Raw genomic sequence first — 17966 nt, 5'->3', positions numbered from 1 at the left:
CCCTAGAAAAATCTTATGTTTTTTGCTATCGCGTGATTGTGTTTTATTCTGCTGCAAATTGGTAGAAAAATTCTGTGTCTTGGTGCAACGATTATTTTCAGTCTCAGATTTTTTCATAACAACTGTTGTCGAATTTGAAGGAAATTCTACAAAAAGTACTTGGGTTACAAAACAACCCATTACTTTTATGAAAATATGCCCTAATTAACTCACACGTGTGAGCTGTAAGCTCTCTAGCTCTGACGTCATCGAATGTAAGTGCTCTAAATGTCATATCCATGGGTGATGAGGTGTCCAAGATGGTGTAGAAGCATGCCAAGTCCATGATTTGAGGGTTGCCCTTCAAATTCACCTCATTGCCTCCTATGGGATCCCAAGATCCAGCTGGGGCACCACAAAGTGGCCTCCATGGGTCTCACCCTTTGTTAAATGCAGACTCTTCTGCTCTAGCGTTAGGGGGTTCTTAGGTGCAATAAGCCCTCCCTAGTCTCTCAATGTGAGGCCATCCTCATCTAGGGTCTGGATTAGTTGCAACCCATTAAGTTGTGTCAAGGCCAGCCTGGGAGCATGTTGGGTCTAGTTGCGTCATCCTGAAGAATCATCAAATTTGGGACAAATCAACCAACGCCCTGGGTGTTGGAGGTGCTCTAGGACATGTGTCATCCAATGATGCTGCTAGGAGGCCCAAGAGTCTCAACGCTTTAGTTGTTTGTTCCAATATACTTCTCTAGAAGGCCTAGGTAACTGTGGAGTAGGCGCCCAAAACTTGGGCTGCTGGGCCACTTAACAAGAACAAAATTGGTTCTAGTGAAAGCAACTAGTCATTAGAGAGCAAAATCAATAATGCATCTAGGTGAACCAAACTTGAATGTTAGGGGCAGTTTAATATTTCAAACAAGGATCCCCTTCCAACATTAGGACCGTGTTCTCACAAAGATGTTTTCCCCCTAGGTAGAGGTGGCTAAAGGTCAACTCTATTAGGGGCTTCCAACCCCCAAGGGGAACTAATATTTCTATTGTCCACCCTTCAATTGATAGGTGTTAGTGAATGTTAGTTTATGGTAGCATTGGACATGTATTCTAGTCTCAGATGATGCTAAGAGGCTAAGGAACACTAGATCTCAAAAACCTAGAGAAGGTTTCGCCAGATAAGCTTGGGAAACACCTTAATTAAATTAATTTTCCATAATTAAATTATTTTCTAAGTCTAACTTAAGAAAAGTGGTAAATTAAAGATAATTAATTAAGGATGTTCGAGATTGCTCTAGAGACTTCTATTGATGAAGTTTAATTGATCTTAGTCGTCGATGGAGATTAAATTGTGGCTGTTGAAGACTCAACAAGATATTATAATAGTAGGTCGAAGCACTTGAAGATAACATCACAATCACCAGAGTAATCATTGTGGCAGGTTGAGCTACCAAGTTTGCAGTTTTCAGCAAAGGTGCAGTTTGAACCAGGGAAAGGGATTGGAGAGAGGAGAAGAATATTGGGTTGGAGGAAAAGGAAATGCGCTACTTCAGCTAAAAGGTAAGAAGCTAGTGATTAAATGTCTATTGGGTTCCATGTTTGGAGAAAGATCTACTTTCAATTAGTAGTATAATGAAGCATAACCCACACTTAAAGATACATTTCAACAATAATAATTGTTTCATTAGTGATAAGAATAACAAAAAGATGGTTTCTATGGGTGTGGAAGAATAAGGATTAGTGGCAAAAGGATGGTTGCTATGGGTGTGGAAGAATATGGATTATTCTGGCTGATAGATGAGAAGAATGCAGGTTTTGTCAGTAGGAAGATGGTTGTAATTTAACAAAAAACTCAACCATAATGCTTAGGTCAGAAAGGTGTTAGGTGAGACATTAATATTTTCCTGCTGAAATGAGTCCAAATCAACAACGAAGAAAAGATGCACATCAAATATATTATGCATTATTTGATGTAATTTAGAAGAGGAAGACCCTCAAGGAGGGTGTAGATGTAGTGGAAAAGCTAGATGGTGCTTCCTCAGAGGAGAAAACACAAGACTGTGATGTGTTTGACCACAAAGATGTGGACGAGGTTAGTTCAATCAACAAACCAAGTTCTGGTAGTGGTGGAAAGACTGATTATTTAGCCATGAAATGACTCTCACTTGGTTAGTGAGTCAATTGTTAAACAAAATGATGGAAACATGAATTGTGCTTCATAAATCTTGCTGCATACAATGCACTTTTAGTTGTTGTTTTGAAGATCTTATCTGGTGGATTGCGAACATCTTGCTTATGCAAACTTGCAAAATGACCATAATGGAAGGTTGTTAGAGACAATTTTTATATTTAGAACTTAGATGTATAATAAAGTCTCATTATTATTAATGTAATAATGAGGCATTTAATATAGTGATTAGCGCAGTAGTTGATAGTTAGGTATTATCCTATCTTACCTTCTCCAAGTATGTAAGGAACCATTACGTCATTTAATAACATATGAATGAAATCAATCTTTCTCATTCTAATATGTAATCCTGTCCATGCTTGTGTATGTAAAACTCACATTTGATTTCTATATGGACATAGAGAGGCAAGAAGTAATCTACAATATGCTCATTTAAGCCAGACATGAGTGCAATTCTCTTCTTATTTAGCATTCAGGGTTTGTATAATAAATTTTGCCTAACCTATTTTTGTTTTCTTTTCTGGCAGATCTGTTTTTTTCTACCATATACTTGTTGAAGAATGTAACTAGTTTCGGTCTTCATAATTGTTATCTGACTCTTATCATGATGTAATTCTTATGTACCATTTAAAAGAAGAAATAAAATGATGTAAAGAACAAAAGAAAAGTTATTTGTAAAGCATGGGTTTCATGCTCAAGTTATTTGTCACTAGGTCAAGCATCCATTGAATGCTCCTAGGGTTTTTCATGAGTCAAGAGTCCTTGTCATATTGTAAAATACCCTTGTAGGCACATGGATCAAGAAAAAGAAAAAATATTTTGAATTTGGAAGTGTTTAAAAAGCTCTAAAAGGACCAAGTTGGCAAGCCACGAAGAAGTCGGCCTAGAGAGGGCTGCTTGAGCCTCTTGGAAGGCTATAAAAGAAAGGAACTTCGACCTATTTGGTAGACATTCAATCATACACATTTATGGTTTGATCTGCAATGAAGAAGAGGTGCCAAAGTCCTAGAAGACAAGGAAGAAGGCTAGCAAAGGAGGAAACCCTAATAGGAGTGCGAGGATCTGAAATTTAACTTCCTGTAGCCCACTTGTGCGAGTACCCTAGGGTTTCTAGGGTTACCTTAGGACTAAATTGCAAGAAGTGGTGTAGACTGCCTTGGCATGGACGAAAGGCTAGAAGAGTCTCCATTTTGAAGGGATCTTGCCTCGCTACTCTTTGGGATTTTTGTCTTGTATTTTGTAGGAAGTTTGGCTACTTGACTTGGTCCTTGTAGGTAGCTATGATCTAGGGCTTGGTCTTGGAAGTATCCTTTGGAGTTGATTCTATAAGAAGTGAAATTCTTTTTGGGTTTTCCCCTTGGAGGGGTTTTGCCTTGGCTTGGAGCCTATATCTTGTGTTCATTGTGTATTGCTGTGATTTTCCCGTTTTGGCATTATTTGATGATAATAACATAAGCATAATAAACAAGAAGAAGAATATAAATCACAAATATCTGTCATGAATGGAAAAGAGTAAATAAATGCTGCCCTTATCTATTTTCCAACATGGTATTAGAGCTAAGGTCAAAGGAATGACAATTGGAAGATCAATGGAAAATTTTCTGCATTACTCCTAGAAGCCAAGAAAAAGAGATTATTTTGAGGGTCGAGACAGCTAGCCGAGTTATTTTTATGGGTTATTCTGGGCATAAGGCCAAAGTTTTTGAGACTATTTGAGGTGCAAAGAAGAACCCAGTTAGAATGGATCAATTCTGGATCATTGCTACTCTAATTACAGTGAGTATGAATAATGAAACCCTGAATCTAGTCCAAATTCTTGTGCAAAGAAGTCTGAGGATTCTGAGCCTATAACAAGCTGCATCTTAAAGAGGTTCGAGAAGTATAATATCAAGTCCACAAGTTTTTTGTCTTCCTTTTGAGACAATCCAAGATCTGTAACTTCATTTTAGAGGCTAGTAGTAGCCCTACAGTCCTGGAAAAATGAGATAGCTTAAAGAAGATACAAGACCAAAGGATGAAGAGGATTTTTAAGCCTAATATCAAGACTATTACAATATCAACAAAAAGCCCTAGCCAGAGGGATGAAGTTGCAAAGTAATAACACAAATCCAAATTTATTGTTGAAGGTTGAGTTAAAAGTACTGTAATGGTAATTACAATGTACCCCAACTAGAAAACAAAAGGAAGCAACAACTTGACATATTGAATTAGCATCAAGTGTACAAATATCTATGAAGACAAGGCTGAACTCCTGTGGTAACTGTTGGGAATGTGAAAATTCCTGAATCTAACACATCAGAAACCCCTACTTCAATTACTGGTTTAGAATCTCCTACTTGTTCTTTACATTAACAAGTTATTTAATTGCATAAACATCGAAGTAAACACTATTGCTACCTTCACAAATATACAGATCATGCATTGAAATAAACAAAGACAATAACACAAGGGACATCGTTAGTTTTGGACAATCGTCCCCGGAACAACCCAATTCGGGAAAATTGGTGCAACATATAGAGGGTTTGTATTATTAAGCAGATTTCGTGAATACAACTAGGGTGCCAAAAATGGCTCACCCAACAGAGAATATCCTCGGAAGTAGTACCTCTATCCAGAGACAGATATTCTGGCAAATCAACAACCGGATGATCAAACTCCACAACGACTCCGACTGTTCCCTATGCTGGACAGCGAAAGCTGCACCAAGCACTGCTTGAAACCGCGTCACTCCTCCAGGAGCTACATCACCCTCTCCTGGCTTAGAATCTGCTGATCTGCTCTCAGTCTACCCCACAAAATCTCCCCAGCGCGACATCTACGTCACTTGCGTCAACCTCTATGGCTTCTGTGTCACCTGTCCTTTGCGTCAGCCCTTCTAGGGCCTGCGTTGTCTCTCCCGACACTGCGCTGCCTCTCTGCTATGTATTCTTCAACCTTGGATGAAAATCCCTTGCTGAACTGCCCCTCACTGCAACTCTGATCACTAAATCGATTTCCTCAGCAAACCTCGCCCCAGAAAATCGAATTTTCTTGATCACTTGGTGTATCTCCAATTGACCCTCAAGACTCCTCTTATACTTTTCTTATTGAGTCTTCAACGACCGAGATTAAGTCCCTAATCAATGGCTAATATTAGAACTGGCTTGATCCTTGTCACTTAGAACTTTCTCACCCATATTTTATTAATACACAATATTTTTTATTTCTCTAAACGATTTCTGGGTCTTGGATATCTCATGAGCCTTAGCCTCTCCACCAAATTTCATGGCTAGAGCATATCCGATGCTACCCAAAATCAACACTCCCTCTTAGCGAGGAATGTGCTCTAGCAATGCTTCACCATAGAAGCATCACACTGATCTTCCGCATCGGTCCTCTGTGTTGATGCTTTGCCTGCTGCCCCACATCCACTGCACTATTGCTTCTTGTACTGCTGCCCATGACACTCCCACTGCCGCTGCTACATCTGTACTGCAGCTCCCTCTGAAAATGTTGCCTCATGCTTCCCATAGCATTGTTGAAGCTAACTGCTGCACTGCAACTCAGATACCGAGAAGTAAGTAACTGAATTCACCTAAACACTGACATCTTGGTCAGTCTGGAAGCCTCGTGATGCTGAAGCTACCTTTGCTACTATCCTGTGCTCCCTCTGCTATCACTGCACTGTTGCAACCTCTTTTGTGCCTCTCGCACTGCTGTAACCTTCACTGTGCTGCTACAGACTTTTGCACTCAAGCATTGCCTTGTCGCTTCATCACACCTTGCTCCACCCGACACCTGTCATCATGCTACTGTCTTTAAGGGCTCCCGTAGCCGGATGTGATCCAAGAGTTTGGGCACCTCAAGGATCTTGCCCGTCTTCCGTAGTCCTCTCGACTACAACTCCAAGTCTTCTATCCTCCTTGATTCAAACTCTCTTACCACTACTCCTCGCCTTGGTCAATCTCCTGAGCTCTTCCTGTCGAAGAGATGCCCACACCTCCTCCCAACCGGGGAGTGTCGCTTTGCCCAAAATGCTTTGGACAAATGTCTCCCACTCCTCGGAGAGTGCATTCAGGGCAATCCTGACCATGAATTTTGGATCCGATGTAGACCCCACGGAAGTAAGCTGGTCGTGAATCCCTTGCAACCTGTGATAAGGAAGGGATCTATCTCCTCCCCTTTTTGCATCTGGTATGACCTCAGCTGATTCTCCAATAACATATTCTGTTGCATGGAAGAGCCCTGGTATAAGGTGGTCAGGGTCTCCCACATCTCCCTTGTTGTTGTCTTCTCAACAATATGTGGTATTACATGATCCTTGACCCCGTCTAGGATCATGCATTTCGCCTTCTCCTGGGCCTCCTCATACTTCTCATTAGCATCAGGGTCAATTGGGACAACTACTGTTTTCAAGGCATAGTCCTTGATGCGATGTTTATCCAGGATTGCCAGGATCCTGGCCTTCCAGATGACAAAATTGGAAGCCCCGTCCAGTCTGTCCTGATCCCTCAATCCGTTCACTGCCATCTCTGCTCCTCTTCTCTAGACTCCCTCTGAGTCCTGATTTCCCTCTCGAAAATCCTTCTGCCAATCGTTGAATAACTCCTCTCCAATCCTCCTTTGCTGTTGCAACCTGGATCTAGATTTCTTGGCTAGAAATTTGTCGAGGTAATGCTTCCCTTTGCCTTGGTTTAGTATCCTTAGACACTGTTCTGCACCGACAGAAACAATGTCCCACCAGCTCCACAAATCAAAATCTGCACAGCTCCCATAGCCCCGACAACTCGAAGAATCTGAGCCCTTTAGGCTCTGCGCAATCTTTGCATGGGCTGAATCTGCTCCTCCCGGCCAACTGTGCCAATCCTTCCTGGCTCAGAAGGATGACGTGGCTTTGTGTGAGCTTGATTGACCTCCTCTGCATCTGCGCTAGCCTTGATGGTTGACGTAGCTACTGCATGGGCTCCTCCCAGCCACTGCGTCTTCCTTTCTCGGCTCAGAATGTTGACGAAGGCACTGCGTGAGCCTCTCTGTCACACTCTTTGCACCGCGTCACTCCTCCTCTTGCCTCTTCAGCTCCGGAACAACGCTGTCTCTCGGGACAACTGCTTCTCTACTGCAAATTCTTAGATTTCTCGGCTGGTGTCTTCAGTCGCCTATGATCTGCAATTGCTTTGATACCATGTGAAAATTCCTGAATCTAATACATCAGAAACCCCTACTGCAATTACTGGTTTACAATCTCCTACTTGTTCTTTACGTTGACAAGTTATTTAATTGCATAAACATCGAAGTAAACACTATTGCAACCTTCACAATTATACGAATCATGCACTTAAATAAATAGAGACAATAACACAATGGACAACGTTATTTTTGGACAATCGTCCCTAGAAAAACCCAATTTGGGAAAACCGGTGCAACATATAGAGGGTTTGTATTATTAAGCAGATTCGTGAATACAACTAGGTGCCAGAAATGGGTCACCCAACAGAGAATATCCTCGATAGTAGTACCTCTATCCGGAGACAGATATTCCAGTAAATCAGCAATCGAATGATCAAACTCCACATCGACTCCGGTTGTTCCCTGTGCTGGACAACAAAAGCTGCTCCAAGCATTGCTTTGGAACTGTGTCACTCCTCCAGGAGCTGAGTCACCCTCTCTTGGTTCAAATTTGCTGATCTGCTCTCAGTCTGCCCCATAGAATCTCCCTAGCGCTGTCTCTGAGGCCCAACGTCAGCCTCTATGGCTTATGCCTCACCTGCGTCAGCCTTCTGCGTCCTCTGTGTCAACTCTTCGGCCTCTGCGTCAACCCTTATAGGGCCAGAGCTGTCTCTCCCAACATTGCGCTACCTCTCTGTGATGTATTCTTCATCCTTGGATGAAAATCCCTTGCTGAACTGCCCCTCACTGTAACTTTGATCACTAACTCGATTTCCTCAGCAAACCTCGCCCTAGAAAATCGAAATCTCTTGATCACTTGGTGTATCTCCGACTGATCCTCAAGCCTCTTCTTATACTTTTCCTGTTGAGTCTTCAACGACTGAGATTAAGTCCCAATCAACGGCTAAGATTAGAACTGGCTTGATCCTCATCACTTCGAACTTTCTCACCCATATTTTATTAATACACATTAATATTTTTCATTTTCCTAAGTTTAGACTTAAGAACTCATTAAAAATATTAACTATTTTAATAACTATTCATTTGGGTGGAATTTCTCCAAACGATTTCTAGGCCTTGGAGATCTCATGTGCCTTAGCCTCTCCACCAAATTTCATGGCTAGAGCACATTCAATGCTACCCAAAATCAACAGGAAGGGCCAAATAGGCCTAAACAAGGTGTTGGAAGTGTCTTCTAGGATAGCAAGTTGCATAGGCTTTTAGAGAGAAGGAGGTCATTGATTTCTGAAGGAGGTTTGACATGGGCAATAGATGTGCCCTAACCAACAATCAACCTTCAAAAGGTATGCACAACAATAAGGTATGTATATTTGTTTTATGGATAAAGGGTCTTAAATGCATTAGGGTTTTGCTGCATGTTTTGAATGGTAAAAGAATCTAGGGTTTGGAGGCTTCACCTTGTTGAAGATTTTTGGTTTCTAGTGATTGTAAACCCTAGATAGGTCTTGGATAAGAAAACCCTAGTTAAGTGAAAAACAATAACCCTAACTGATTTGTTCACTCATAGAAGCCCTAGCTTTTGTTATCCAGGGTTTGCAATAGATAATCTATGGTATGTGGTAAACTTGATCAAGGATGGAATTGAAATCTAAGATATGATATCAAAACCCTAGGGTTGATGTTTCTATGAGAAATATCAAAGGAATTTAGGGTTCGTGTCTAAGAATCCTAGGAGAATATTTTCTATGAAAACCATGAAACCCTAGTCGATATCATTCTCTTGTACTTGTTTTTTGCTTGGTCGTACTTGTCCGTAAATGTTGCAAGTACATAACAAAGGAAGCAAAATGAGAAGGATGGATAAGCAAAGCAATCCTTATGCTTGGTAATGATAAGCATGATGGAAGGAGGGAACTGTAAGGACCTTGAAGAAACTGATGCTAACAAGGTCATCAAAGGAGTAAGCATGTATCATTATGGAATCTTGTTTTAGTATGGCATCATAGATAGAAGCATGTGATAGTAGCATATTTAAGTCTACTTGTTTGAATTTCTTGAAATCATCTAGTCCTTTAAGAATGAAAAGCATAAGTATTCATCCTTATATTGTCTAACATTGTTTTAGAGGAAGTCATTTTGCTAAGGTGGATCATCATGATCCTGTAAGAGTCATCATCGTTGGAAGGCTCTTAGAAGAAGCATTATGACAAGATTAGTACATATTCCATATTGTATGGAAACAATACTTTGAAAAGGATGAAGGAATGCAGTTGGTGAAGTTGCAAGCTCATTATGAAATACATATAGCTAGATGATTGTGTGAAAGATTAGGAATGCATGTTTAAAAGTAACCTTTAGGTAGGATTCATATAATCCTGGAAGAAAGGTTGGTCACATGCATAGTGAATCTTTCATTTGATTATATGATGCCTAAGTAGATGAATTTGACTTACTCTAGAATGGATAGAATGCTAAGACTTTCTCGCTAGAATATATTTACTAATGATCAACATCAAATACAATCTCTGGAATCAAATAGTAACTTGGTAATCAAGTTTGATCCTTGGGCACTCTGTTGCATGATTGAAGATTCACATGGAGATGGACCATAAGGATGTTGATGATGAGAAAGTTTTCATGATGAGGTAGGTAAGTTTGATAGTTAATTGTCGGTTATCTGATTAACATATTGTTTTGCTACCTGGAAGAATGTTGCAGGATGACAGTTGAGGCAAGTTAAACTGTATGGAATGTATGAAGACTATTAAGGAAAGCTCTATATTGGTACCTGGCAACTGTGAAGTCGAGATGCATTCATCTTGGGATTGAAAGGTAGCAGTACGAGAAGATAACCTAAAGGTCAAGAGAGATCACTTTCTTGAGGAAGCTATGATTAGCTGGAAACTTGGGAAGGCTCAATATAATGCCTTCATTGAAATTGACAAGTTGAAAGTGATGTGCAAAATTAATGACCTGGAACTTGTCACAAGATTAAAGAAGATGGCTCCATGATACCTCGAAAGGAAGTAGGCTCGATACGACGAGATGCAGAGAAAAGACCTTGAAAGGAAGCGGGCTCGATACGATGAGATGCAGAGAAAAGAGGGAGGCAGGTAGCTATGAAGTATTGGTAGTTGATACTCTTATGAAGACAAGCTAGAAAGCTTGTGGATATGACTTCCCAATTAGAAAGGAAGTCAGGAATCTCCTCTAGATTTGAGAGGGAGTGAAGGAGTCTCCTTGAATAGGAGCAAGGATCTATTCTCAAGTTAAAAGGAGAATAGGGATATCCTCTCTAGGTTGAGAGGGAGTGATGTTGAACATCACATGTGCATTCTCTGCTTCATGTGTCAAGCACTTGACCAAGACTAACAACCGTAAGTCTAAGTGAAGGCCTTGGAGAGAGAATGGTAGAGGATTGGATAAGCATCTGTGGTTTCCTTGAGGATAGAACATCCAAGAAAGGAAAGGGATCGACACTCTTTGAGGATGTGATAGGTATCCAAGATAAGAGTGGGTGAAGAGGATCAATATTCTTTGAGGATTCAGGGCCAAGAATCCAAGATAAGAATAGTCCTAAAAGGACATACTTTGTGGACATTCGGATGGGGTATGTGCCTTGTAGAGGTAGTGCGGTATCACATGTAAAGCCTCCCAAAATAATGCTCTTGAATAAAGTAGAGCTTGTCTATTTAGGCCTCAAAGCCAATGCTAGTTGATCATAATGTTGATGCTTATAGTTGTCTTATCAATTCGATTATTCTTATTAGAACTTTTCAAAGGGAGTACTGTCCTTGTACCAGTGGGACAATTATGAATACCTACCTAGTTAAGATGGAGTGTTGAAGAATGTAACTAGTTTCGTTTTCCATAATTGCCATTTGACTCTTGTCATGATGTAATTCTTATGTATCTATCAAAAAAAGAAAGAAAATGATGTAAAGAACAAAAGAAAATTTTTTTGTCACTATGTCAAGCATCCATTGAATGCTCCTAGGGTTTTTCATGAGTCAAGAGTCCTTGTCATATTGTAAAAGACCCTTGCGGGCACTTGGATCAAGAAAAAGAAAAATTATTTTGAATTTGAAGTGTCTAGAAAGCTCCAAAAGCACCAAGTCGGCCAGCCAAGAAGAAGTCGGCCTAGAGAGGGCTGTTCGAGCCTCTTGGAAGCCTATAGAAGAAAGGCACTTCAACCTATTTGGTTGACATTCAAGCATACACATCTGTAGTTTGATCTGCAATGAAGAAGAGGCGCGAAAGTCCTAGAAGACAAGGAAGAAGGCTAGCAAAGAAGTAAGAAACCCTAACAGGAGAGAGACAACCTGAAATTTAGCTTTCTGTAGCTCATATGTGCGAGTACCCTAGGGTTTCTAGGGTTACCTCAGGACCGAATTGCAGGAAGTGGTGCAGACTGTCTTGGCATGGACAAAAGGCTAGAAGAGCCTTCATTTTGAAGGGATTTTGCCTCGCTACCCTTGGAGATTTTTGTCTTGTATTCTGAAGGAAGTTTGGCTGGTTGACTTGGTCCTTGGAGGTAGCTATGATCTAGGGTTTGGTCTTGGAAGTCTCCTTTGAAGTTGATTCTATAAGAAGAAAAATTCTTTCTGGGTTTTCCCCTTGGAGGGGCTTTGGAATGGCTTGGAGCCTATATCTTGTGTTCATTGTGTATTGTTGTGATCTTTCTGGTTTGGCATTTATTTGATGATAAGAACATGAGCATAATAAACAAGAAGAATATAAATCACAAATAACTGTCATGAATGGAAAAGAGTAAATAAATGCTGCCCTTATCTATTTTCCAACAATACTTTGTAAGCTTTTCTTCTCTTCTCAGTAATCTTATAGTTATCTTTTATTCTGAAGCATTAAGGTGCATTGTTTCTCTTCTATTTGTGTATGCTATTTATTCATGTATTTCTGATATGCCTTTATTGCTTCTCAGGCATCTCATGGATTTATGAAGACACATAAATGGAGGGAAACAATCGGAGCTTTTATAAATGTGGAAGCATCTGGCACAGGAGGAGTTGGTGAGCTTCAAGTAGTTTCTCTGTATCTTTTGAGTTTGGACCTTATAATCTTATGCTTCAAGGGTTTGGATTTGTATTATAATTTCTGGCAGACTAACTATCATGTGACAAGCTTCTCTAGTAACCTGTGTTAGGAACAATATGATTGATTCTATTTTAGGTAGAACTAAATTAGAAAAAGCTGGGCTGGTCTTAAACAGATTTTCAACATTATGTAGCCAGTGGACGATAGTCAGCTTGTAGTATGAATTTTCTAAGCATCTTTCTGTCCATCTGTGGAACAAATAATGCTTTGATTATTGCTCGTCCTCCTTTCTTTTGATACTTCCTTGGCTGCCTTTCTTTAACCAATTTTTTGTGAAGAGTTAACATGGCCACTCTTTCCTCTTTCGCATATTGTCTAACACAATTATATTTTTTGCTTGATAAGGTTTCTTGACATTTTTGTTAAAAGCTATATAACCTTTATGAGGTAGAGGATTTAAATCTACTTTTCATTTCATTGACTTGTAAGTATGAGATAGGTGATGTTGTTTGCTGTCTTTAACAGATTTAGTTTGTCAATCCGGTCCTGGATCATGGCCTTCTTTGGTCTACACCAAGTCAGCAGTTTATCCTATGGCCCACAGTGCAGCACAGGTTTTCTCATTTACAATCCCAATAGCATATGAGATGTATATTTTCCCTTGTATGTTATTTATATTCACCTGTTTGAAAGATAACATTGCATTTTTCTATAGGAATGCATAACTCTTCTGTTTTTTAAGGCATGCAATTAGGTGAAATATTTTATACATAGATTGTTTAGAACTGTAAATGCTTATCATTCTCTAAGATGTTCATCACAGCCTTAAAATATCTCGATGCCAATTTGTTTTGAAACTGCAAAAGGTTGAATTTTGAAGTATCATCAAGTGATAAAGTGGCACACACACATTTTTGTGAAAAAATATGGTTTCTTTTTTTACTTATTAGTATATTCTTCTAATGTATGGTTGAGCTTGTATGGTCAGATCCACTTTACCATGTATAGTGCAGGGTCTTCCTGTTCTTTTGAATGGATTAATTTTCAATTTGTAGTCATGCTAAGAGGGAAAAGTAACATGTATTAAGCAAATTGCAACTGTTAAAATCCCAATTATTCATTTGGTCCATGCATGGTATGATGATCTTTTTAAAACACTTGTTATCACGTGGAAATACCTTTAAGCCAAATAACCCAATGGTGTCAGGATAACTATAAGGAAGTACGTCCTTGTGGCCGATCAAACTTCCTCTCACTTCCAAATTGGTTCATGGCAATTGGAGGTGGCATTGCTATATGATTTGAGGCCTCTACCTAGAATTCGTGTGGGGAAATAACACCTGAATTTGCAATACAACTTGCTGATTTGCAATAAAATTCTCAAAATCTGCAGTAATCTTCATTTATTTCTGTGATAAAAGTTGCGGAGAAACCAACGAAGTTGAGAAAAAACGTAAAGCAGGGTTGCGCCTCCGAATCCGCTCCCGGAGCGCGCTCGGAGCGGGAGAAAATTGGCAATGACTCGGGAGTGCGCTCCTGCAAAAAAAATCGCTCCCTGGCTTTTTTGCAATATTTTTTTCTTTTCACAAAGTTGTTCCAAACACAATTTTTTTCAAAGAAACAAGAGTTTTTGAGTGGGGCAGCCTAATATTCAAGCCCATGGCCCTAGTATTGAACTGCAATTCATAGTAATGTTAAATTCTCCTTTATCTTTCATTTTTATCCTTTTACTTAAGTTTTTAACATTACCATGAAATTATTCAAGATGTTTGAGAGTGGTTCCAACTTCATTGGATTTTATATGGAGAAAGTAGAATTTTAGATTTCACTCAAAATCTTGTAGACTTATCAGTTTTTCAGGATTGTGGGAATTGCAATGTTTCCATTGGATTTTGTCATGTACTAGGATATGTGTTAAAATTGGCAACTAGGGCCAAACTCCATGTGGGTCATCTTATTAATGGCAGCTGATATTTTTCTTGGATCCCTCTCATCGAGAGGTGTAGGATTGATTTAAAGATTATCAAATTCCGATAAGTATTCATGGAGATATGAATTTATTTGTGTTATGGGCAATTCATCAAGGTCGGCCAGCAACCAAATATACCCCACTTGTGCTCAACGTTTTAGTATAAATAAAGGAGGACTTCAAGTCATTTGATATCATCTCTTGTGATCTCACTCTCCACTTGTTTGGGTTTTTAGTGGAAGAGGAGGTCTAGAGGAGATGCCTTCTATGCAGCCCTAAAGAAGGGTCATCTAGGAGAGCCCTAGCCACAGATCTAAGAGGCCCTAATCTGCAGCTAGAAGAGCCCTAATCTGCAGCGAAAGGGAGTCCTAATCCGCAGCTAAAGGGAGCCCTAATCCGCAGCAAAGGGAAGGCCCTAACCAGCAACTAGAGGAGGCCCTACGCTGCCCTACCTAAGGGTGATATGGATATACCCTAGCCGCAGCAACCTAGAGTCTGGACAACGTGGGAAAACAGGGATCCGAAGTCTGCTACAGGAGGCTGAGTGGCTGAGGTAAGTGCGGATAGTCTTAGGGCTGGAACAGTGATATAATCAGGATCTGAGTTTGCTGTGAAGAGGGTTGAGAAGGCTGAATGTTAGGCCAAGTTCCTAAGGGTCAAACACGTTGCTGTTTGGAAGTTATTTTGGCACATTTTCGGAGGTCTGTTGCTACAACAATCTGTTGTGCTAGGCCGCAGGCCATAGCACACAACTAGAGGCTGTGTGAGGGTTGTCAAGGGTGGACAACACCCTAAGCAAGCAGCGTGGGTGAGGAGGAGACCTATGAGGGTATGCCGTAGCCCTTAAAGGGTTAGTTTGTTGACTATGGGATGAAACCAGGGCTGCTGGAAGCGCCCTAACCAGGTGTGCAACAAACAATTGTGCAAACAAATGACAGCATGGCCTAATTGGACTATTTGGGCATGTTGGTGTAGCTGGACATATTATGGGACAACAACTAGTACAACATAGTGCTATCAGCATACAGTGATGGGTAGCAATGCAGCATAATGTAAAAAGGGTGCAGCATGACGTGATGCATAACACAACACTATGTATGATGCAACTACATGATTGGATGCAGTGATGATGAGTGCAACATAGAGTGTAGATCCGTGATGGGAGCAGCCCAGTGATTGGAGAAGCACAGTGAGAGGAGCAACAACATGAAGTGCATGGCATGGTCATTAGGTCTAGCACTGTGATGATGAGTGTAGCATGGTGCAGCACGTTGAGGTGCAACACATGGACGAGATGCAGCAACACAATGATAGGTGAAGGAGTTACCTTGGAGAATCAGTTGAAGCAGCATGTCTTCAACTGATCTCATGTAGAGATGATCTATTCTCTTATCTAGAAAGTCAAAGTGTTGACTTCTGTTGTAAATGTACTATCTTCTCTCTCTCTCTCTCTGCTGAACTATTGAAGAACATAGAAGAAGAATTGATCAAGGGTTTCCCCACATTGGGGTTTGTCCTTGGTTAGCGCCACATATTGTGTCCTCTTGTCTTGGCTTGTCTTCTGCGATTTATGTTTATGTTTTATCTGATGTGTACTTTAATGCTGATGTGATTGCTAATCTGGAAAAGATATTGAGCTAACTGTGAAAATTGAAATAAATTGCTCTAAGCATAGAACATACCTAAACCTAACATGGTATCAAAGCTGAAGTGAAGACAATGCCCAAGCAAGAGTGAAAGAGCAATCATTGAAGACAGTTAGGAAAGGACAAAAGGATCAATGGGTTCCTCATCCCTCTTCATATTCACCAAGGGTGAAATCGAAGTAGAGAATATTATCAGAATATCGCAGCGGAATATGGCCTACCTAAAGATCACTTCATTGGGAAGACCGGATCTCAGGGTGGAAGGAAAGGCAGATAACTAGTTCGGCCATTATGTGAAGAAGTGTCCGAATGGCAGGGACACATCACTTGATGATGATAACAATCATTCCAGGGACATCTTCAATGGTCAGAGGAATGACAAGTAATGCATGTCATTAAGGAAACGACTGACTCTTCAGAGAAAGCAAGGAACCCCAAATATGAAGAATCAAATGTTGTTTCTGATAAGATAAAGAAGCACTATCTTGTATTGGCCCTCTCCTTCAGATTCTTTGGGAATCTGGCTTATCGATTATAGTGCTTCAAGGCACTTCATCAAATAGAAGGGTGCTCTCTCTAATTTGGTAGAGATGGAAACAATCGTGGGATTATACTTGGAGCTGATGCCACCTATCCCGGAAAGGGTGTAGGGAATGTTACCCCGTAATTGAATGAGGGTAATTCGATTCATTTACAGAATCTCTTTTATGTACCTGATCACAAGAAGAACCTGGAGTCCATTTCGGCAATGGAAGTCAAAGGTTTTAGGGTGGCATTCATCGATGGAAAGGTATGTGTTTAAAAATGAAAATTTCAAAGATGCTTTTACTCATGGGTTCAGGGTTGGCAATTTGTGTCAAGTTACAGGATGGTCCATTGGGGATCATGACATATCTCATCTATAACACCTGAGATCTACTTTATGAGGCCCTAACTGATGTGAGTCAGATGGTGACTCGGATACCTGAATTCAAGAAAAGCATGAAGGTACATGTCTGAGATGTACCGAAGGAAAATCTTACAAGGGGACCATTCCCCTCATGTAGCAGGTCCATAGGTTTGGAACAACCCGAGGGGTTTGAGATTCATGATTGGGAATCTCATGTATATAGGTGGAAGAAAGCCCTCTATGGCTTGAAGTAAAACACCCTGGGCCTAATATGAGAGGATTGATAGCTGTCTGATGAAGCTGAGATTCACTAAAAGTGAAGCCGATCCAAACCATTATTTGAAGATTGTGGATGATAGAACTCTCATACTAGCACCTTCTGAGAAACGACCTATTTCTGACAGGTGCAGACCCTCCCACTTGCAGAAGTAAGAGGGAGTTGGATTCCAGATATGGAATGGTAAATTGCAAGCTCGTGACTACCTCGAGGATCTTAACTTTCAGAAGCTATATGGTGGTGATGCCGGACCAGATTTGGGAAATGCCTCTAAGTTGCATAAACTCATATGCATTGATGTTCTTGGTGAACTTCCGTCTTTATATATGCTTTGCAGTTAGCATAGTGAGCTCATATTTGGTTGAGCCTCACTAGATTGGTGCCAAGAATCTTCTGAGATATCTTTAGGGCACAATCTCTCATGGATTGAGATACATTGCCGGAAATATGAAGCTGCATGATTATTCGAATGCTGACTGGGCAGGCAGTGTGGAGGATCACTAGAGCACTTCTCTATGTTGGTTCTCTCTAGATTCTGCTTCGATATCATGGATGAGCAGGAAGCAGAAGTCGGTTGCTATAAGCACCGCCGAGACCGAATACATAGCTATGAGTATGATCTCGTGTGAAGCTGCTTGGTTGTGGAAGCTCTTCAGTGAGCTGTTTGTACACATGATGAATACCACTGTTATTCTTTGTGACAACCAGGGGGGATTCGATTATTGAGGAATCTCGTGTTTGATGATTGCTCCAACAGATAGACATCAGATACTACCTTATCTGGGATATGGTAAGTCAATGAGCGAGGAGGCTCCATAGCATTGAGACTGATGTACAGGTAGCAGACACTTTGTCAAAGCCCCGGG

The 17966-nt window shown here is 40.5% G+C and overlaps 1 protein-coding gene across 1 annotated transcript in view; it reads left to right on the top strand.

Moving 5' to 3' along the window:
- Positions 1-17966, top strand: part of LOC149141578 (uncharacterized) — a 318849-nt gene that overhangs the window by 134286 nt on the left and 166597 nt on the right. Inside the window, exons 6-7 of the mRNA XM_089446868.1 lie at positions 12207-12294; positions 12845-12933. Of these exons, the coding sequence (XP_089302994.1) occupies positions 12207-12294; positions 12845-12933 (177 nt within the window). The remainder of the gene's footprint in view (positions 1-12206; positions 12295-12844; positions 12934-17966) is intronic.

This window comes from Pinus tabuliformis, chromosome X (genome assembly GCF_031772625.1).
Source record: "Pinus tabuliformis cultivar Carrire ecotype Pingquan chromosome X, CPIR1, whole genome shotgun sequence".
NCBI classification, from domain to species: Eukaryota; Viridiplantae; Streptophyta; class Pinopsida; order Pinales; family Pinaceae; genus Pinus; species Pinus tabuliformis.
Note: the sequence above shows the minus strand (reverse complement) of the source record. Positions and strands in the feature narration are given on the sequence as shown.